General features: G+C 45.9%; 1 protein-coding gene across 1 annotated transcript; it reads left to right on the top strand.

Moving 5' to 3' along the window:
• Positions 1-5,337: 5,337 nt before the first annotated feature.
• AMHR2 (anti-Mullerian hormone receptor type 2) lies at positions 5,338-11,449 on the top strand. Its single transcript, XM_058742579.1, is given in 11 exon segments — positions 5,338-5,820; positions 6,101-6,292; positions 6,559-6,633; positions 6,820-6,944; positions 7,059-7,289; positions 9,130-9,244; positions 9,387-9,559; positions 9,763-9,910; positions 10,082-10,218; positions 11,105-11,289; positions 11,291-11,449. Coding segments are annotated over 11 exon segments (1,854 nt in total). The 5' UTR covers positions 5,338-5,471; the 3' UTR covers positions 11,415-11,449.
• Positions 11,450-22,227: the final 10,778 nt, after the last annotated feature.

Genomic DNA, 22,227 nt, shown 5'->3' with positions numbered 1-22,227 from the left:
TTCTGTGTTGTCAAATCTCAGAAACTGACACTGGTACATTCTATTACCTAACCCCTAGGCTCTATGGGTTTCACATTTTCTCATTGATGTCCTCCTGTTCCAGAATCCATTCTGGGATGCTACATTGCCTTTAGTTGATACTCTTCCCAAGTCTCCTCTGGTCTGTGACAATTTCTTAGTCTTTTCTTATTTTTCATGACCTTGACAGTCTGGGAGTATTGGCCAAGTGTCTTGTAGAATATCCCCCAGTCTGAATTTTTCTGATGTTTTGTCATTATTAGATTGAGCTTACAGGTTTTTGGAAGAAACACCACACAGGTGAAATGATGTGAAATGTCCTCATCACATCCTATCAAGGGTCATAGCCACATGACCCTACTGATGATAGTCTTCATCACTTGGTTAAGGTAATGTTTGTCAGATTTCTCCACTGTTTTTCTTTCCCTATTCTTTGGAAGCAAGTCAGTAAATCTAGCCGACCCTTAATGGAGTTGGTAGGAATTAAGTTTCCCTTCCTAGTGGAAATAGTATCTATGTAGAGTATTTGGGATTCTGTGAGAAAACGGTCTTTTCTCCCCTCACTATTAATTTATATTGGTATGTACTCAATGTATATTTATTTTAGACCTGGTCTATAATTCGGTACTATATTATTTTCATTGCTCAAATTGTCCCAGCTTTGACCATTGGGAGCTCTTTCAGGTTGGCTCCTGTGTCTCTTTGATACATCTACATCCTTTTACTTTTTTGAGCACTTTTTAAAGAACTTTCTGAAGTACAAGATGCTTCATGTTTATCTTGTATTTTCCCTGTCCTAGCCTTAGGATCAGCCATTTCTCCAAGGACCCTTAGTTCTTTATTGGAGAATGGTATTCAGAAACTAAGATGTAGTCCCAACATATTTTACATCAATTAATACCAGTCTGTGTCTAACATGATCGAATCTAGATTATGGCCCCATCTGAAACTGAAATGGAAGTTATTCTGACAGTCTTTCCACTTCCCAACAGCCTATGGCTTCACTTCCCTTCCTACCTATCCAAGAATCCTTGGTCACTTGTTTATACTGTGGCTACCAGCATTCTCAGTCAATTGTGTTCATTTGACTACCTTTGCTTTGTCAGTCACTCAGCCATGGCTAAACTCAGCCATTGGATTTCCTTATGTAGCCACTAGCAATACAACATTTTAACATTTGACTTTAATGGTGCGGGGGAGGATTTTTTGGTTTTGGGCTCTTGTTTTGGTTTTGTAGCTCTAAATGGGCCTTTAATATTTGTGTCATCTATGCATTCAGTAAACATGTATTGGGCCCTTACTGTGTCCTGGGTACTATCCTAGTTTGAGGATAAAAAATGACAGGTCCTGCCATCAAGTACTTCATAGTCGGGTGAAAGAGAGACACCATTAATTGCAGGTTTCCCAATCCTGACCCCATTTTTTTAGCAGATGATTTACTTCCTATTACACGGAGATGATGAATTTCTTTACTTCCCTTTCCCTACATTTATATAGTCACTGATACTAGTTTACCTCCTTATCTTTTCTTGGGAGTGAGTTTGCCTTTGCAAGGCCAGCACTGCCATTTGTGCACTCAACCTCACTTGTTTTGATGATATTTTCCCCTTGCATCTTCAGTCTCTCCTGGGTTCCCTTTTGTCACCCTGTAAGCATGTTATCTGTCCCTCTGTCCTTCTGCTTCCACTTGTAAACTTCAGATCTAGTCTCTTTGGATTGCCACAGTTAGTGCAAGTAGTTTACACTTAGTTCTTCGCTTTTATTCACCCCTCAGGCCACTTTGTTCAGCACCTATCAGCGATCTGGTTGCCAGCTCCAGTGGTCTTTCAGTCCTTTGCCTCTTAGACCTTACTAAGAAGCAACCATGTGCATCTCAGAGCTCTGGTCCCTTGGAGTGTGAGGCTAATAACTCCTCGTTCTCCTTCAGCCTTTCTGACTCTCTGTCTCCTTCATAGCTACTTCTGTCCCTTAAGTGTTGGGGTCCCTGTCATGTGTCCTTTCCCTTACTCTGCCTTTCACCCCATTAAACAAGTTGTATCCACTCTTCAGCTATCCCAAATTTTAAGCCCAACCTTTTCTCTCAACCTGGCAGACTGCTTACAGGACGTTTTCATCTGGATGTCCCACAGATAACTCAAAATGAACATGTAAGACGGGGAAATAATCCTTTATATTCCCTATCCCACTTAACAGTGTTACTACCCCTTGATCATTTATACTTGAAACCTCAGAATCATCTTTCAATTCTCTTTCAAATACCAACATTCATTTGATTACCAATCCTGTCAATATTATCAATACAGTGTATCTCAACTTTTTCTCTTTTTATTTCCACTGTTCTAGTACTCATCTTGGCTAGTGCTCAGGTCTCATAACTGATCTCCCTGCTTCTAGTCTCCCCGAGCCAATCATCCATCTTCCGCACTGCCACCAAATCCCTCCCTAAAATTTTTTGCTTTTAGGAGAAGTCTAGTCTCCTTGATAGAAACTTGAAAACCTTTCCAATCTAGGGTGCTTTTCTTCTTCATATCTCATACCCCTTTCTCCTGCTTACTCTCCCTGCCCCCAACACACACCCTCTAGGTACTTTTCTTCCCTTGTCTGCCCTGGACAGAATTAGCTTATTTGATCTTTCTCCTTATATAACTCCTTGCCCATACCCCTAGTCTGACACGTAATTTTCTGGTTGCTTGTTGATGTACCTTCTTGCCTTTCTAGACTCTGAGATCCTGGAGGGCAGGAATCACACATCTCTTTGTAGACCCAGCACCTAGTGAAATTCCTTTTTAAGACTGAGACCTAAGGGCGCCTGGCTGGTTCAGTTGGAAGAGCACGAGACTCTTGATGTCAGGGTCGTGAGTTTGAGCCCCACCTTGGATGTAGGGATTACTTCAATTAAAAACACAACAGAATAGATATTTCTGAGTTAAATGAATAAACAACTCACTTTAGTCCTGTAGAAATGGGGGTCACAGGTAACTTACTGGGCCACTGCAGACTTGAATCGGGATCCTGATGAAGATCTTTGTGTATGTGGAATCCAGGGAGACTTTATTTCTATACTGAGGTTCTTTCTCAGGACCTTCCTAATCCCTCAGCTCTCAGATTCTTACCCCTTCTATCACCACCTCACCTCATAAACCTGGCTGGAATGTTTCTGTCTTTGAAAAGGAATAGGTTATCCAAGGCTTTGGGTGAGGAGACTGCCTTCCTGCCTGATCCTTGCCTTGTTCCCCTCTGGAGGAGGTAGTCTCCTGAGACACTCCAGACACAAGAAGTTATTTGATCTTCAACTCCTGCCTGCCCACCTCCCCACTCCCACCCCCAGACTTATCTGATCTGGGAGCTGGTGAAGGAAGATCGCTGTAACTAAGTACAACATTCCATCTCACTGGCAGGGCCCTGCAGACTCCCAGAAGGTCGGAGGGAGGGATGGGCAGCTGTCTATCTGCCTCTGGCCCTTGTCATTCCTCCAGTTGCTCTTTCACAACTACTGGAACTTTTACTCTTTCCTTCCTTCATGCAGGGTCCCCAGGAGAAAGGCTCCAGAATCAAAGAGTTGGGGCACCTGGGTGGCTCAGTCGGGTAAGGCGTCCAACTTCAGCTCAGGTCATGATCTCACGGTTTGTGAGTTTGAGCCCCACATCGGGCTCTCTGCTGTCAGTGCAGGGCCCGCTTTGGATCCTCTGCCTCCCTCTCTCTCTCTGCTACTCCCCTGCTTGTTCTCATTCTCTCTCTCTCTCTCTCTCTCTCTCTCTCTCTCTCTCTCTCTGTCACTCTCAAAAATAAAACATTAATAAATATATTAAAAAAAAAAAAAGAGTTACAGCCTCATTCCTGGTCTAAGCCAGACCATTGCCAGAAAGGGTTTCTAGGCAGCCACCAGGGGGACAGAGGCTAGGAAAACAGGGAACTGGTCCCCTCTGACTCTAATTCTCATGGGAGCCAACTGCTCACAGATGTGGAAATGATTACCTATTACTGTAATGTCTTACTCTGGGGAAGAGTCTGGTGGAGCTGGACTCCTGTCTCCTATTGCACCACAAACCATAGACTTCTTCCATCTCCATGCTGACGTTCCCACTGTATACCCTGTGCTCTCCCTTCACGTTTTACAGTCTCTGCAGTTTAGTAGATACAGGTGATACTAGTCCTCATAGGAGGCTGGCCCTTTTTGCCCCCAGGAAGCATCCTGAGTTTCTCCTATGTCTGCTGACCTCTGGTGGCGATAGTTTGAACTGGACCCTCCTTGTCTAGTTAGTGCCTGCTGGCAGGTAATGAATGAATGGTGTACATTTTCTCAGCCATCCAAATTCAAATATTCAAACACTGTATCAAATGGAAATATTTTTTACTGCTGAATTTTTTGTTTTCAGGCCTCATGACATAATGTAAAGAACAGAGCCTGGGCTTTGGAATCAGACTTACCTAGGTTCAGATCCTAGCTCTGTTTCCTAGCAGAGTGACCTTGGTCAAGTTACCTAAGCTTAGCTTTCTTACCTGTAAAGTGAAAATAATAATAAATAGCTCAATGGGAAAATGAGATGATTGTAAAATGCATAGCCCTAGCTGTGCCATAGCACATAGGTGCTCAATAAAAGTTTGTTACCTTCTCAATAATAGTGATTTTGTTCAGTGTATGACTCCATATGATTTTAAAATTTTTGGTAACATAAAATTTACCATTATTCCCATTTTTCAATGTGACTTTTTTAAACTCTGAGAAGTTTTATATAACTGCTTTCTGATTCTTGAGTTTGGAAACTGAGGTCAACTTTAGTATGGTCTGTGAAGCCTGCCTCTGCCCAAAGAGCTACAGATCCGAGCCCTGAAAATAAGGGTTAGAGAGATCTTGGGCACAGCCAAATGGTTCAGTTGACCTCACTCTGGTTTCCAGCCTAAGAAGGACTGGCAGGATCCAGCACTTTCTTCCAGGGTCAGCAAAGGGCAGAGGTCTGAAGTCAGGCATCACAGGGTTCTCAGCTGGGCCTCCAAGACCCCCTCCTCCCACTTTGCAGAGAAAAGAGGAGGCGGCTGCAGAGAAGAGGATATGTGATTGCTTCTCTGCTCCTCCCTCTCCCTGCTTTTCCCTACACCCATCCTCTCCCCCACAGCAGCCATCTCCCCCGCAGCAACTGGAAAGAGGGAGGGGGGCGGAGTTGGGGACTGAGGGATCAGAAGACCCACAGCGTCCTGTATCTGAACGAAGCTCTTGCCGGGGGCAGCTGTGCTGGTTCATGCTCCCCTCTCCATGCTGCTTGCCTCCTCCAGCATGATGCTGGGAACTCTGGGCCTTTGGGTACTCCTCCCCATAGCTGTGCAAGGTAAGTGTCTACAGGGTGGGGCAGGGCCTTTCCAATCGCCCATTGAGGGAAAGCGGGACTTGAAGCAGCAGCCATCCCTTTGGAAGAATCAGTGGGGTGGGTGAGTGAGGGCAAAAGGTACGTGTCCCCATGGTGGGGTCAGGTTCCAGGCCTCTGCTGACCCTGTTTCCTCCTGTGGCTTTACCATGCTGGCCCTGGGATATGAAACATGTTCTGTCCCTCCTTTTGGCTGCTGCTTTTGCCCCTGCGTTCACTCCCATCTTGAACCCTCCCCTCTCCCCACCCTGGGCCACAGCACCCCCAAGCAGGCGGACCTGTGTGTTCTTTGAGGCCCCTGGAGTGCGGGGAAGCACAAAGACACTGGGGAAGCTGCTAGATGCAGGACCAGGGCCCCCCAGGGTTATCCGCTGCCTCTACAGCCGCTGCTGTTTTGGGATCTGGAACCTGACCCAACACCAGGCACAGGTGGAGATGCAAGGTGAATGGCAAAGTATATAGCAGGTGATAGCTATGGTGGGAGACAGGTACATCCTGGGGTGGGGGTTATAGCAGTGGGAGAGAAGGAGAAATGGAATGTGTGGAGGGAAAGAAAAGCCCATATGAGATGGAGGGGATGTCTTTGATAGAGGACGGGGTTACCCTCTCTGTTCCTAGACTCCATTATGCTCGCTCGCCCTCTCTCTCTCTCTCTCTCTCTCTCTCTCTCTCTCTCTTCTCCCTTTCTCCCTTTCTCCCCTCTTGTAATTCCACCCCATCAGGATGCCGAGACAGTGATGAGCCAGACTGTGAGGCCCCCCACTGTGAGCTGAGCCCCCGAGCCCACCCTGGCCCCAGGTCCACTCTCTTCACCTGCTCCTGTGGCACTGACTTCTGCAATGCCAATTATAGCCATCTGCCTCCTCCAGGGAGCCCTGGGACTCCTGGCTCCCAGGGTCCCCAAGCTGTCCCAGGTAGCCCCTCAGGGTGCTGCGGCCTGGTGGGGGCTGGGGCCCAGGTTAGGATGAGAGGTAGAACCAGGGCCAGTTCTCACCCTACCCCCATCCTAAGTTTTCCTCCTCCTGGCCTTGAGAAGTTGGTTGCCCTGGTGACTGGGAGATAAGGGGCTTGTGACCAAGGTGGGGGTGGATCCAGAAGCAAGTTCTCTGAGGAGGGTGAGAGGAACGGAGCAGATTTGGGACAGGGCTCATCTAGGCTGCATTCTTGCCTTAATGTCCAGGCGAGTCCATCTGGATGGTGCTGGTGCTGCTGGGGCTATTCCTCCTCCTGCTGCTGCTGGGCAGCATCATCTTGGGTACTAATCTACCCCATTCCTCCCTTGTGACCCCAAGTCACTGCCCCAAAGCTCTGGCCCCTCTCCACGTTTCCCTGACCCCATGGTTCTGAGATCTCTACACCCTGAGCCCATTACCTCCCACAAAACCCCCTTCCCAGTCTCCATGACTGTGCACCCTGACACAAGGGCTTTTTTCTGCCCCAGCCCTGCTACAGCGAAAGGCCTGCAGAGTCCAAGGTGGCCCAGAGCCAGAGCCAGAGCCAGAGCCAGGCTCAGGCAGGGACTGGAGTGCTGAGCTGCCCGAGCTGCCCGAGCTGTGTTTCTCCCAGGTGCCCGGGGAGGGGTGGGTGAGGGTCCTCCAGTCGCCCCCAGAAGGTGGTCTGGGGAGGAAGCCTGGCCCTGATGCTAGCTGAGGCCCACCCCCGGCACCGTGTCCCCACCAGGTAATCTGGGAAGGAGGTCACACAGTGGTGTGGGCTGGGCAGCTGCAAGGCAAGCTGGTAGCCATCAAGGCCTTCTCCCTGAGGGCCGTGGCCCAGTTCCAAGCTGAGAGAGCACTATACGAACTGCCAAGCCTACAGCACGACCACATTGTCCGCTTTATCACCGCCAGCAGAGGGGGCCCTGGGCCCTTGCCCTGTGGGCCCCTGCTGGTACTGGAGCTGCACCCAAAGGTGAGGACCGAGGGACATCTCTATGTGTTTGCATGTGTGTGTATGTGGGTGCATGGCTGGATGGCAGCGGGGCCCTGCTTGTGCTTATTCTTCTTCAGACTTCTTCTTCTCCACATTAAAAATGGTTTTTTGTTTTTTTCTTGTTTTTTTATTACACAAGCAATACTTGCTACTGTTTTTAGCTCATAAAATACAAAGAAGAGGAGATTTCAAAACGATCATATTCCCATCCTTAAAGAAAACCATTGTTGGGGCGCCTGGGTGGCTCGGTCGGTTAAGCGTCTGACTTCGGCTCAGGTCACGATCTCATGGTCCGTGAGTTCGAGCCCCACGTCGGGCTCTGTGCCGACAGCTCAGAGCCTGGAGCCTGTTTCAGATTCTGTGTCTCCCTCTCTCTCTGCTCCTCCCCTGTTCATGCTCTGTCTCTCTCTGTCTCAAAAATAAATAAACATTAAAAAAAAAATTAAAAAAAAATAAAAAAAGAAAACCATTGTTAAAGAAATATCTCAAGGCACGGCCCTCCAAACTCATTTATATATTCATTCAACAAATATGTATGAACTATATGTCACACCTCCTGTGCTAAGAAAGACATCTTAGTCCCTGCCTTTGTAGACTTTATTTTATTTTATTATGTTTTAAGCTGTTTAAATGTGTATTTATTTATATTGAGAGAAAGAGAGAGCATGAGCAGGGGAGGAACAGAGAGAGAGGGAGAGAGTGAGAATCCCAATCATCCTCTGGTACCATCAGCCCGGAACCAATGTGGGGCTCGAACTCATGAACCATGAGACCATGGCCTGAGCTGAAATCAAGAGTCAGGGGCTTAACTGACTGAGCCACCCAGGTGCCCCTGCCTTTGTAGATTTTATAGAGTAGTGGGGGAGACAGAGTGGGTCAGGTAAACACAAAACTGAGTTTTGTGTAACTGAGCGTTAAGTGCTGAGAGAGGGGGTACTGTGAGAGAAGAAGAGATGTGACTCGAGGGGAGGGTCACGGACGGGAAAGAGGAAGAGGAAGAGGCAGGCAAGGATCAGACCCGGCCTGGCCCTGTGGGCCTGCTAAGGACTTGGGACTTTATTAGCACCTGCAGTCCTCGATCTCTGACATCTTGAATTCTGGGAAGTCCCCTCTTTGTGCCTTAATGCCCAGCTCAAAAATCTCTGCTTTCTTGGTTTTGTTTGTTTGTTTGACTTCCCTGGCACACTGATGGCACTTGGTAATGTTTGTTGAATGAGGGATGCTGTGACTCCTTTGCCTCCCAATTTCCACCTGCCCCCCACCTGCTGCTCTTCTGCCCAACAGCTGTCCCCATCGGCTGGCTATCCTATACAGGCCTGACACTTCAGGCCAGGAGGTTCACAAAAGGTACCAGTACCTAGTTTGCCTTGCCTCTTCTGTTTCTGTTTTTGTCTCAAGTCCCCAGGCAGTAGAAGGTGGTTACTAGTGAGCGACGCTAGAGTCAGACTGCTTGGGTTCAAGCTCTGGTTGTCTCTCACCAGGTGACTTCCAGCAAGTTTACCTAGCTCTCTTTCAAGCTCCTCATTGGTGAAACGTGAATCACAGGAGCACACACCTCCTAGGGTTGTTGTGAGGATTACGGGAGGGCTGGCACATCGTAAGAGCTCAGACATTTGAAGTAGGGTTACTGTTTTTCCAGTCAATCTGACTGATGCACATTCTCACTCCTCCACTGCCTCTTGTCTCAGCCTGGATGGATCAGTGTGTCAGTCTGCTGGGGGAGGCAGGGGGATGTCTGTCAATTGATCTCTGCTCCCTGGGGTAGATCAGCCACCTCCAGCTTATCATGTGTCTTCCTCTTCTCTCTGCTTCTCCCTAGGGATCCCTGTGCCACTACTTGACCCAGCACACCAGTGACTGGGGAAGTTCCATGCGGATGGCGCTGTCCCTGGCGCGGGGCCTGGCATTTCTCCATGAGGAGCGCTGGCAGGATGGTGGGTGAGCTGGGAGTAGGAAGCCATGGGAATCAGGAGCCACACTGCTGTTTCTGATTCTCCCTTAGCTAGAGATGGGAAGAACTAGGGTCAAGAGAAAGGAAGAAGATCCATACCCCTTCAACCTTGGCTTCTACCACAGGCCAATACAAACCAGGTATCGCCCACCGAGATCTGAGCAGCCAGAATGTGCTCATTCGGGAGGATGGGTCGTGTGCCATTGGAGACCTGGGCCTTGCCTTGGTGCTCCCTGGCCTCACCCAGCCTCCCACCTGGGCCCCAACTCAACCCCGAGGCCCAGCTGCCATCATGGAGGTGAGTACTCTGGATAAGGGTGAGGCCCAGAGATGATGGCAGTGTTCCTGATGAAGATGTGGCCTTTGCTGTGGCAGCAGTGCGGCAGTACCTGTAGAGTTTGGGACATTGCTGAGTCTAGTTGGGGGGATGTCACGCGTACCAGTGTTGCAGCGAGGCTTGCCAGTGAGATGATTCTTGGCCCTCCATGCCTTTCCCTCTAGGCTGGCACCCAGAGGTACATGGCACCAGAGCTCTTGGACAAGACTCTGGACCTACAAGACTGGGGCACGGCCCTCCGGCAAGCCGATGTTTACTCTCTGGCTCTGCTCCTATGGGAGATCTTGAGCCGCTGCCCAGATTTGTGGCCTGGTAAGGATGAGTGTGACAGTGCCCCCTCTCCCCTCCTCTCCATGTCTCACTTGCCCATTCTAGATCCACTTGCCTCCTGACGCAGGAAGTTCTGCCCTTCTCCCTCTCGGCCTTTCCACAAGGAGACACCCTAGGGCTAGCTGACACCTAGCCCCCTGTGCCTTTCCCCAGACAGCAGACCACCACCCTTCCAACTGGCCTATGAGGCAGAACTGGGCAGCACCCCTACCACCTGTGAGCTGTGGACCTTGGCCGTGGAGGAGAGAAGGCGCCCCTACATCCCATCCACCTGGCACTGCTTCACCACAGTAAGAGGCCACCTGCTGGTGGGCTGGGGACCTGGAGGGTGTGGGCCTGGGCTTCAAGGACTTGACTACCAGGACCAGCCCATCTGCTCCTGTCTCCTCTCATCTGCCACCACTCCTGGCTCATGTTCAGCTGGAGCTGAGCAAACTTGCCCTGTACCTCAGCTCATCCTCTTCTACCATAAGTCTCACACAGCCATTCCTGAGACAGGCACCTTCCTCTTGCTCAGACTTGCTTGGTCTGTCTCTCTTGTCTCCACCATCTGTAAGCCCTGTGTCCCAGTCCCCTCCTCCAGGAAGCCTACCTTGGCCTTGCTTCTGCCCTGAGCTCTGCTCCCAAAATGGCTCCACTCCTGGTACCCAGGAGCCCAACACTCCATCCAAAAATTCCTCGCCCTGTCCTACACATCTGGGTTTCTACCATGACCCAATAAAAGCCAGCCCTGGGTATAAAGGGTTAAAATAGTGGCCAAATGGTGAAATTGCAGGGTCTGTATAAATAGTTTCCTAACAGGAAGCCCCTTTCCCTGCTACCTGGCCTGAAATTTCCACTGCACAAGTATCTGTTGGGTTAAGCAGTGTTTGCCTAAGACCCTGGTTGCCTGAAAGGAAGGAGAGTAATTTCCCATCAGTGTGTTAAGTCATTAACCTGAATTAGCTTCTCAGAGGAAAAGGTGGTCCCTCTGGAAGGCACCCAAAGAACCTGTCTCATAGGAAGCAAGATGCTGAGGGCTGGGTCTCATTTGGGGCCGGGAGAGGGAGGCTCCAGGGAGGGTCAGAAGAGGAGTGTTGAGAACAGGGTAGTGGTGGGCACCTTTCAACTCTGGGGCTGGTCAGGGGGCCACTCAGGATCCCGGGATTAAACTTGCCTCCCGGTCCTTCTTGCCAGGACCCTGGTGGCCTGAGAGAGCTGCTAGAGGACTGTTGGGACGCAGACCCAGAAGCACGGCTGACAGCTGAGTGTGTACAGCAGCGCCTGGCTGCCCTGGCCCGTCCTCAGGAGGCCCGCCCCTTCCCAGAGAGCTGCACCCACGACTGCCCACCTCTCTGCCCAGAAGACTGCCTCTCACCTCCTCCCCACTGCCATTCTCCCTTGTAGGCCTCCACTGAATGTCTGCTGCTTCAGCATTCAGCAAGGCCCTGGTGCCAGGAGTCCTCCTGTACCATCTCTCACCTGTAAATATGCAGTTTATGTATAACCTATGTACATGCAAACATAAATACGGTGATCAGATACCTGTCTGCTCTGCCTCACCACTGCCTTTCCTACTTGCTGAATGCTTGGATCCTTCTGTGGCCATCTAGTACACTGCAGTCCCAATGAGTGACTAGGGGTGGGTGTGCACAGGAAGGAGACGAAGTCAGCATTATCTCCATGTCCTGGGGCCTTCCTTCATGTGATCCTGGGGCTCCTCCTGTCTGTTGTCTTTTCTTTCTCTTCCCCAAGCCTTTATTTGGTGCGATCGCATGGCAGAGCACTGGGGGAAAAGGGGTGGATGTGATGAAATCAAATTGCTGCTCTGAAGGTGCTCAGAGAGGCACAGCTCACTTTGTGGGGACTGCACAGGGTCCTGGGGGTGTCCTCTCCTGAGGCTTGAGTGGGAAGACCTCACAGGGCACGGGAAGCTTGGGTTTTGAATGAGTGGTTTTCCAGGAGTGGTAAGGGCAGTAGGTGTCGTGTCATGTGGTGCAGTAAGAAACCACAAGGAACCTGGGGAGCAAAAGCGCAGGGTGTGTTGTGGAGAGAGAGAGGGGAAGTTATGTGGAGATTGTAGGCAAGGCCTTGTGAGCTCTGCTGAGATGTTCTTCCTTCATTTCTTGTGCGTGCGTGCGTGCGTGCGTGTGTGTGTGTGTGTGTGTGATTTCTAGTGGCTTTTCTTTCCCACCCCAGACCCCATTCACACAGGGTGCCCTTTAGGGACATGTTACAATGGGTGCCTGGTTTATAGCACTAGTTCATTTTTTAAATTTTTTTTTAATGTTTATTCATTTCCTGAGAGAGAGAGAGAGAGAGAGTGCGAGCAGCGGAGGGACAGAGAGAGAGGGAGACACAGAATCCGAAGCAGGCTCCAGGCTCTGAGCTGCCAGCACAGAGCCTGATGCGGGGCTCAAACGTATGAAGCATGAGATCATGACCTGATCTTCTTTTTTTTTTTTTTTTAAACTTTATTTAAGTAAGCTCTATACTCAGTGTGGGGAACTCATGACCTCAAGATCAAGAGTTGCATGCTCCTTCAACTAAGCCAGCCAGGAACCCCCCCTAGTTTAGTTTCTAACTACCTGAGTGCACTTGGGCAAGTTATTTTCTCTTTCTAGGCCTCAAGTTTCTCACTTGCCAAATCAGGGGGTTGGAGGCCTTCTGGTCTAACTCCAGTAGACGATTGGGACGGCTCTGACTTCACTACAACAGGATTGATTCCTGCTCAGTGACTGAGCCCTATGTCTTTGAGCAAGTTACTTAACCCTAGAATCTGTTTTATCATGTGTAAAGTATGGATAAAAATGCCCACCCTGATTGCAGAGTTGATTCAGGGTAAAAAAGAAGAGGTGACAGGTCCTGTGCAGCACCTGACCTCAGTGGACACTCTATAAATGGGAACAGTTGTGACTGAACATTGAGATGATCTCTCGTCCCTTTCTAGCTTGGGTGTTCTAGAGTTCCAGGATTTAGCCTGTGCAGAGCCTGTCCACTTTCAAGCCCTGAGACTTCACTTTCCTTCAGAACTCTAATTCTCTGCAAGACATCATCGTGTGAACAGGCAGCCACCACCTGAAACCAAACACATCAAAATCCAAGATCCTGCTTCCCCCTCACCAGCTGGGCTGCCCTACCCTCTTCCCTGGCTCTCAAGAGCACCCCGTTTCTCTCTCCATCTCTCTCTCTTTTTAGTAATCTCTACACCCAATGTGGGGCTCAAACTTACGATCCTGAGATGAAGAGTCACATACTCTTTAAATTTTTTTTTTTTTTTTTTTTTTTTTTTTTTTTTTTAGAGAGAACAAACAAGGGAGAGGAGCAGAAGGAGACAGAGAATCTTAAGCAGGCTTGACTGACTTGGTTTTGGTTCAGGTTGTGATCTCGAGATTCATGGAATCAAGCCCCCTGTCAGGCTCTGTGCTGAAAGTACAGAGCCTGCTTTGGATTATCTCCCCCTCTCTCTACACGTCTCATTCTCTCTCTCTCCCTCTCTCTCAAAATAAATAAATAAACTTTAAAAAATCTTAAATGAAAACTAGAACCAAAAACAAACAAACAAACAAACAAAAGAAAGAAAGCCTAAAAAACTGTCACAACGAAGAGGAGCCTAAGGAGACATGACGACTAAATAAAATGTGATATCCTGGGTAAGATTCCAGAATAGGAAAAGAACACCAGGTGAGAACTAAATAAATCTGGATAAAGTATGGTTTAGTTAGTAATCATGAATCTGTACTGGATCATTATATTAAGGTAACAAACATACCATAATAATATAAGGTGTTAATAATAGGGGGCTGGGGGTGGGGGATATGAAAACTCTGATTGCCTTCTCAATCATTCTGTAAATCTAAAACCGCTCCCCGCAAAAGAAAGCTTATTAAACAAAAGTATGACCATCTCCAAAACTCAGAGCAGCCACAAATACAAAGAACAATGGCAGGGTTGTCGTAAGCATGACAATGCACACTTGCGGTATTTTTGAGTAGGTGTGTTGTAATATGTTGTATTGAAGGGATCACTAACATAAAACCCAGAAAACTTAAGATGATAATCTTGGCTCTCCTAGCTGTGAACTCTTAGAAACGTTTATTTGTTTAATTTTCTCAGCAAGGGGAGTGCATTATTCTCTAAGTCACTTACAATCCTATGATTCCCTACTTCTGTGATAAAATATTAGAGTCCCACTTGTGAAGATTACTTCGCCAAACCCAGTGTTTACCTCATACGATACTGCTGATTAGTGACCCCATGCTCACAGAGATGCGTATTATGTCATGGAGATGCAATTTTGGGGGGAAAAATTGTATTCCTCACACCCAGTTCCCCCTATTATTAACATCTTACATTAGTATGGTATATTTGTTACCTTAATGATCCAATATAGCCTCGTGATTACGTGATTATTAACTAAACTCCATACTTTATAAGTACACTTTTTAGAGAGTTGAAAACATAAATCTCTGAACAGAGATGGGCTCATGGGAAGGAAGCTATGTGGCTGAAGACAGGGGCAGTGGTCGGTGAGAAGAAGACGGATTCGTCACTATCCAACTTTTTTTTTTTTTTTTTTTACCTCTTGGATTTTGAACTATTTGCATGTTCTATTAAAATTAAGTGTTTACTTAAAAAGTTCATGCCAGAAAAAAAGGAAATATGCCAAAGTATTAATAGTAGCGATTCTGTTTGGGTAATGGGACCTCAAAAACAATTTTCTTTTTCTTTCTGCTTTTCTGTTTTCCAAATTTTCTTTAATTCTCATGAATTACTTATAGAATTTATTGAAAGCACGTAAACAAATTATCATCAGGAAACATTCCTTGAAAAGCTACATGTGACTTTACATTGTCTCCCTTTGGTACTTAGGAACACAACTTGTAGCATATTTTGTGCCTATTGTTATGTTGTTTGCTGAAATTATTTCATATGTGAGCATCACATTCTCACCTAGACTGTAACTGAGAGCATAGAGGGTGTGGAGGAACATAGTTTATACTCCTTCCGGTTCCTTTATAGCACTCAGTTCAGGACTCTGCATACGGCCTGGGGGACTGGATAGAGTCCCGAATTCCTGACCTGAATTTGTTACTAACAAGAGTGAAGCCTGCACTAAACCATTTCTGCTTTCCGAGCTTGTTTTTCCTCATCTGTGCAAGGAGGGTGTCGTTCACTTTTGATGTACTAAATTTCTTTCCAATAAATGCTTTTTGACCAACAGACCTAGTAGGAAAAAGATAAAGAGCCTATAGAGTAACACATATTGGGTTCTGGGATAAAGTTTTATGCCTTCGTCTACCTGCCATAGGCCTACCTGAAGTTCTTAGAAAGCAAGTGAAAGGTGTCTCATGCTGCTTGGCATTTCTGTAGTGCCTACCTCGGGTCTAGGGAAATATCTACAAAATCTTCTATATCTTCAACCTCTTCTCTGAATGTCCTTTTCACTTTCTCCCACCCATGAAAATGAACCTTGCTTTTCCCAGAGTGGTAGCTTTTTTCCTTTTGCATACTCTGGAGGATGGTAGATATTTTCCTTTCTGTCTGTGGTTGCCTCCAGATCATTTCTCCATCTTTCTCCTCCAAAAACCCAAGCATCTCTGAAATCCATGCCATCAGGGGCAGCTGGGTGGCTCAGTTGGTTAAGCACCCAACTTCAGCTCAGGTCATGATGTCACTGCTCATGAGTTTGAGGCCCGTCCCAGGCTCTGTGCTGTCAGCTCACAGCTCAGAGCCTGGAGCCTGCTTCAGATTCTGTCTCTGTCTCTCTGACCCTTCCCTGCTCATGCTCTGTGTCTCTCTGTCTCTCTAATATAAAAAATACACATTAAAAAATTGATTTAAAAAAGTGAAATACATGCCATCAGACCACACCACTTGCTACTTCATCTGTTGTGATCATTTACAGACCTCCTGGTCACTCCTCTGTATTTGTTGAACATTTCAGCAACTGGCTCAAAGTCTCTTTTTATCACTACTTTTATCATCATTATATACATTCTATACATCACTAGCAGATAAATCTATTTAATCTTTTCTTCTTTTATCTTTTCCTTCCAAGGAGATTTTCCTCCACCAAGAACTCTTTCAAGCATTCCACTTTCTGGATACCACCTTCTACCTATTCAGCTCACTCTAGAGAGCCTCCACTGAGACATACAATCCATTGACCTGCCACTTTGTCACTGTCCATCACATCCTTGTGTCTTTCCTTCCTTCTTCAGCTTATTTTCCATCATCTATCATCATAATCACTACCATGCAAGCACACTTAACTGCCTTGCCCTCTTTTCCCTTTCCCCTTACTTGTATTTTCTAGGCAAACCCTAGTCCAAGTTAAATCCAGTTCTATTCCACAGCTGTACCTAAGCATTGGAGTTTTACTGCAGGAAACCACCACCTGTGCTGAATGGTCTCACTTTATATACTTGGCTCACAGACCTCAAGTGGGCCCTTCATGCTGCCCAGCAACCCTATTACAGTTCCCTAATCAATTCATTTGCCCACTTTCTGAGATGACTATTTCTAACCTTTTCCTCCTACCTCCCTGTCAACTGACAAGCTTGCTTTTTACTTCCGTGAAGAACAAAAAAAAAAAAAAAGAAAAAAAAAGAAAGAAAAGGACAGCAATCAGCAAAGAATGTTTACATCTTCCCACCACTCCATCTACCAATGCATTTGCATTTGGACCTGTAGATTCTGATTTCCCTCCTATTACAATAATAACAGCCAATACATATATAGGGCTTACTGTATGTCCAGTGGTGTTCTAAATCCTTCATGTGTATTAAGTCACCTAAACTTCTCTATATGCATCGGGCTCTGTGCTGACAGCTCAGAACCTGGAGCCTGCTTTGGATTCTGCGTCTCCCTCTCTCTCTGCCCCTCCCAGCTCTCCAGAAAGAGCTCTGTCTCTTTCTGTCTCTCAAAACTGAATAAATGTTTAAAAAAATTTTTTTAAAAACTACTAAACCTCACTATAAATTAAGTATTATTATGATCCTTTGTCTTATAGATGGGAAAACTGAGGCCTGGAGGTTTCTTTTTTTTTTTATTAATTCTTTTTTTTTTTTTTTTTTTTTTTTGAGCAGCAGGCAAAGTTTATTAGGATATAAGATTAGAAAGGAAGAATAGTAGGAAACTCTCTTTACAGAGAAGGGACATTCGAAAGTGGATGCCCAATTTTTATTTATTTATTTATTTTCAGAGAGAGAGAGTGGGGAAGGGGCAGAGAGGAGGGAGAGAGAGAGAATTCCAAGCAGGCTCCACACTGTCAATGCAGAGCCCGACACGGGACTTGATCTCATGAAACTTGAGATCATGACCTGAGTTACATTCAGAATTGGACGGGTGTTGGGGGGAGGGCACCTGGGTGACTCAGTTGGTTAAGTGTCCGACTCTTGATTTCGGCTCAGATCATGATCTTACAGTTGCCGGGCCTGAGCCCCTGTCTCTTCGCTGACAGTGTGGAGCCTGCTTGGGATTCTGTCTCCCTTTCTCTGCCCCTCCCTCCCTCCCTCTCTCTCAAAATAAATAAATAAACTTTAATTAAAAACAAAAAAAAAAGAGTTGGACGCTTAACCAACTGAACCACCCAGGTGCTCCTGGAAGTTTCTTTTTAAGTGCCTTGTCCAGAGTCACAAAGTAAGTAGTCTGGCTCCAGAACTCATTTTCTCAACCACTGAACTGTACCCTGTGAACTGACCTATCTAAGGTCAGTCCCTCCATCCATGGACTGAAACCTTACTCTTTCTGGTCACTTTGTTCTTTCAATGATCTCTTCTTTCTTCAGCAATGTCATTTTTCCTCCCTACTGGATTATTCCCATCAGTTTACAAACATGCTTTAAGCTCTCCCATCTTAAAAAGCCCTTCCTAGGGGCTCCCGGGTGGCTCAGTCGGTTGAGCATCCAACTTTGGCTCTTGTCATGATCTCACAGTTTGTGGGTTCAAGCCCCACATCAGGGTTACTGCTGTCAGCCTGTCAGCGTGGATCCTGCCTCAGATCCTCTGACCCCCCTCTCTCTGCCCCTCTCCCATTTGTGCTTCCCTCTCCCCCACCCCCCAAAAAAAGCCCTTCCTGGACTTCCCACCCTCTTCTGATTACTGCTCCACTTCTCTGCTTCCTTATTTACCAACACTCCTTGGAAGAATTGCTTTTATTTGCTGTCCTACTTCCTCATTTCTCATTTTGTCCTCAATTTGTTTCAGGCAAAATTTCATCTCTACCATGTCATTAAAACTACTCTTAAAAAGTTCATTATCCTTGGGGCACCTGGGTGGCTCAGTTGGTTGAACGTCTGACTCTTGATTTCGGTTCAGGTCATGATCTCACGGTCATGGGATCAAACCCTGTGTTGGGCTCTGCACTGAGCGTGGAGCCTCCTTGGGCTTCTCTCTCTCTCTCTCTCTCTCTCTCTCTCTCTCTCTAATAAAATAAAATAAAATAAAATAAAATAAAATAAAATAAAATAACATAAAATAAAGTGTTAAAAAAAGTTCACCATCCTTTCAAAATCCAATGGCCAATTCTCAGATGGTGCCCTAAATAATTCATCAGCAACATTTGACACATTTGATAGCTTCCTCCTTAAGTGCTTCATTCATACTCTCTTCTGATTTTTCCCTTCCTCATTCACCACTCATTCTGTATCTTTTGCTTGCTCCTCTTCCCAATTTCTAAACATTGTCATGCTGAAGGCCAAATGCTAGACCCTCTTTTCTGCTCTGGCCACACTTGCCCTCTAGTGACCTCATCTAGCTCCTTGGCTTTACATACCTGGATAACTCTCAATTTTTTTTCTCTTCAGACCAAACCTCTCCCTGAGTTCCAGATTGCCAAATCCAACTGGTTTCTCAACATCTCCACTTGGATATCTTGTAGGCATCCTAAACTTAACTTGTCCAACAAAATTGTACTCATATCTGCTCCTCTCCTCATCTTCTTCATTTCAATAAATGGCACCACTATTTTTCAGTTGCTCAGTGTCCTTGGGTTCAGCCTTGATTTTTCTATTTTTTTTCACACTTCACATCCAGTCCAAATCTGCTAAGCTCTACCCTAAAAAATACCCAGAGTCTGACCATTCTTCACAACTTCCATCCAAGCCACCACCATTCTTCCTCTACATGACAACAGTAACCTCCTAACTGGGCTCCCTGTTTCCACTTTATTTTATTATTACTTTTTTTTTTTTAAGAAATATATATATTTTTTTTATTTTTTTTTTTTTTAAGAGACAGAACATGAGTGGGGGAGGGACAGAGAGATAGGGAGACACAGAACCTGAAGCAGGCTCCAGGCTCTGAGCTGTCAGCCCAGAGCCTGACATGGGGCTTGAACACACAGAAGGTGAGATCATGACCTGAGCCAAAGTCAGATGCCCAACCAACTGAATCACCTAGGCGCTTCCCTGATTCCATTTTAAATTTTTTTTTTTTTTCAACGTTTTTTATTTATTTTTGGGACAGAGAGAGACAGAGCATGAACGGGGGAGGGGCAGAGAGAGGGAGACACAGAATTGGAAACAGGCTCCAGGCTCCGAGCTGTCAGCACAGAGCCCGACGCGGGGCTCGAACTCACGGACCGCGAGATCGTGACCTGGCTGAAGTCGGCCGCTTAACCGACTGCGCCACCCAGGCGCCCCTTCCCTGATTCCATTTTAACCACCTCTCCCTATCTTGTTCTTTCCTCACACAGTATCCAGAATGAGCTTGTTTTTTTTGTTTTTGTTTTTGTTTTTGTTTTTTTTTACCCTTTTCACTATTTTTAAGGGTACAGTTCAGTGACATTAAGTACATTTACTTTGTTGTGCAACTATGACCACTATTCTTCTCTAGCACTTTTTCACCTTTCCAAACTGAACCTCTGTGCCCACTAAATAATAACTTTCCATTCTCCAGTCCCTGACGATTTCTTTCTATGAATCTGATGACTGTAGGCACCTCATATAAATGGAATCATACAGTATTTCTCCTTTTATGCCTGGCTTACTTCACTTAGCATAATATCTTCAAGTTTATCCATGTTTTGGCATGTGTTAGAATTTCCTTCCTTTTAAGGCTGAATAATATATCATTGTACACACATACTACACTTTATTCATCTGTTGATGGACATTGATTGGATTTGTTTCCATTTTGGGGCTATTATGAATAATACTTCTTTTAAAAATATTTTAAATTTATTTTTGAGAGAGAAAGAGCAAAAGCAGAAGAGGGGAGGAGAGAGGGGGACAGAGGATCCAAAACAAGCTTTGCACTGACAGCAGAGAGCTCAGAGCGGGGCTCGAAGTCATGAACCATGAGATCATGAGATCATGACCTGAGCCGAAGTCGATGCTTAGCCAACTGAGCCCCCCAGGAACCCCATGAAATATTTAACTTCTAAAAGGCATTACGGCCATATAGAAACAACAATAATTTCTTTCAAACCGAATCTTCCAAGAAATAAATAATACAGATATAAATTGTCCTAGAGCTTAAGGAAAAATAGAAAATATTCCAATTCATCTCAAATATTTAGCACAAAGCTGATTAGGAAGTTGTATCAAAATGTGCCATGGTTATGTAAGATATTATCATTTGGGGAAGGGTAGGTACATGGGAATTCTAGTTTTTTTTTGCAACCTCTTGTGAATCTAAAAATTATTTAAAAATAAAAAGCATTGGAGCACCTGGGTGGCTCAGTCAGTTGAGTGTCTGACTGTGGCTCAGGTCATTATCTCATAATTTATGAGTTCGAGCCCCACATCAGGCTCCCTGTTGTCAGCATGGAGCCCACTTTGGATCCTCTGTTCCCCTCTCTCTGCCCTTCCCCCACTCATGCTCTCTCTCAAAAATAAATTAAAAACATTAAGAAATATTTCAGGGGCGCCTGGGTGGCTCAGTCAGTTAAGTGTCCGACTTTAGCTCAGGTCACGATCTCGCGGTCCGTGAGTTCCAGCCCCGCGTCGGGCTCTGGGCTGATGGCTCAGAGCCTGGAGCCTGCTTCCGTTTCTGTGTCTCCCTCTCTCTCTGCCCCTCCCCCGTTCATGCTCTGTCTCTCTCTGTCCCAAAAATAAATAAATGTTAAAAAAAATTTAAAAAAAAAGAAATATTTCAAAATCTATCACAATCCTTTTTTTTTTTTAAATTTTTTTCAACGTTTTTTATTTATTTTTGGGACAGAGAGAGACAGAGCATGAACGGGGGAGGGGCAGAGAGAGAGGGAGACACAGAATCGGAAACAGGCTCCAGGCTCCGAGCCATCAGCCCAGAGCCTGACGCGGGGCTCGAACTCACGGACCGCGAGATCGTGACCTGGCTGAAGTCGGACGCTTAACCGACTGCGCCACCCAGGCGCCCCTATCACAATCCTTAATTCAAGATTATGAATTCAATATAAAATTTATTTTCTTCATATTTCTTGTATCTCACAAATCTGGGATGTAATATTTCCATTATGATTTAGCTCAGAGTATTTAATTTCCATCATGGTTCATTCTTTGACCCAAAGTTATTTGGAAGCCTTTTTGTTTGTTTTCTTAAGTTTCCAGAGACATGTTTGTATTTACATTTTACATTGTGATCAGAGAATATAGTATGTATTCTAAAATTCTTTGAAATTTGAATTATATTAGTTGAGACCAATTTTTACGAATAGTCTAAGTACGCTTAGGAAGAATGAGTATTTTTAAAAATTGTTTATTGGGGCGCCTGGGTGGTGCAGTTGGTTGGGTGTCCGACTTTGGCTCAGGTCATGATCTCACAGTTTGTGAGTTCGAGCCCCGTGTTAGGCTCTGTGCTGACAGCTCAGAGCCTGGAGCCTATTTCAGATTCTGTGTCTCCCCCTCTCTCTACCCCTCCATTGTTCATGCTCTGTGTCTATCTCTCAATAATAAATAAATGTTAAAAAAATTGTTTTAATTGTTTATTTATTTATTTGGGGGGAGGAGGGGGCAGAGAGAGGGAGAGAATCCCAGACAGGGTCAGCGCAGTCAGTGCAGAGCTGGATGTGAGGCTAGATCCCACGACCTTAAGATCATGACCTGAGCAGAAATCAAGAGTCCAACGCTTAACCGACTAAACCACCCAGCTGCCCCAAGAATGAGTATTTTTAAGTTTGGAGTGTATGGTTTTCTATGTTTATTTAAAACAAGCTTGTTTGTTGTGATAAAAAAAAAAAAAAAAAAAAAAAGGAAAAAAAAAAAGTCCATGGCAGCAATCCAGTCCAGAGATGATGGTAGGTTGGGAGCAGGAACGATGGAGAGAAGTGGAAGGCATTCAGATTTATTTGAGAGACAAAATGAACACTTCGTGGTGTTGGAAGGGGATGACGGA

This window comes from Neofelis nebulosa, chromosome 8 (genome assembly GCF_028018385.1).
Source record: "Neofelis nebulosa isolate mNeoNeb1 chromosome 8, mNeoNeb1.pri, whole genome shotgun sequence".
Classification (NCBI taxonomy): domain Eukaryota; kingdom Metazoa; phylum Chordata; class Mammalia; order Carnivora; family Felidae; genus Neofelis; species Neofelis nebulosa.
Note: the sequence above shows the minus strand (reverse complement) of the source record. Positions and strands in the feature narration are given on the sequence as shown.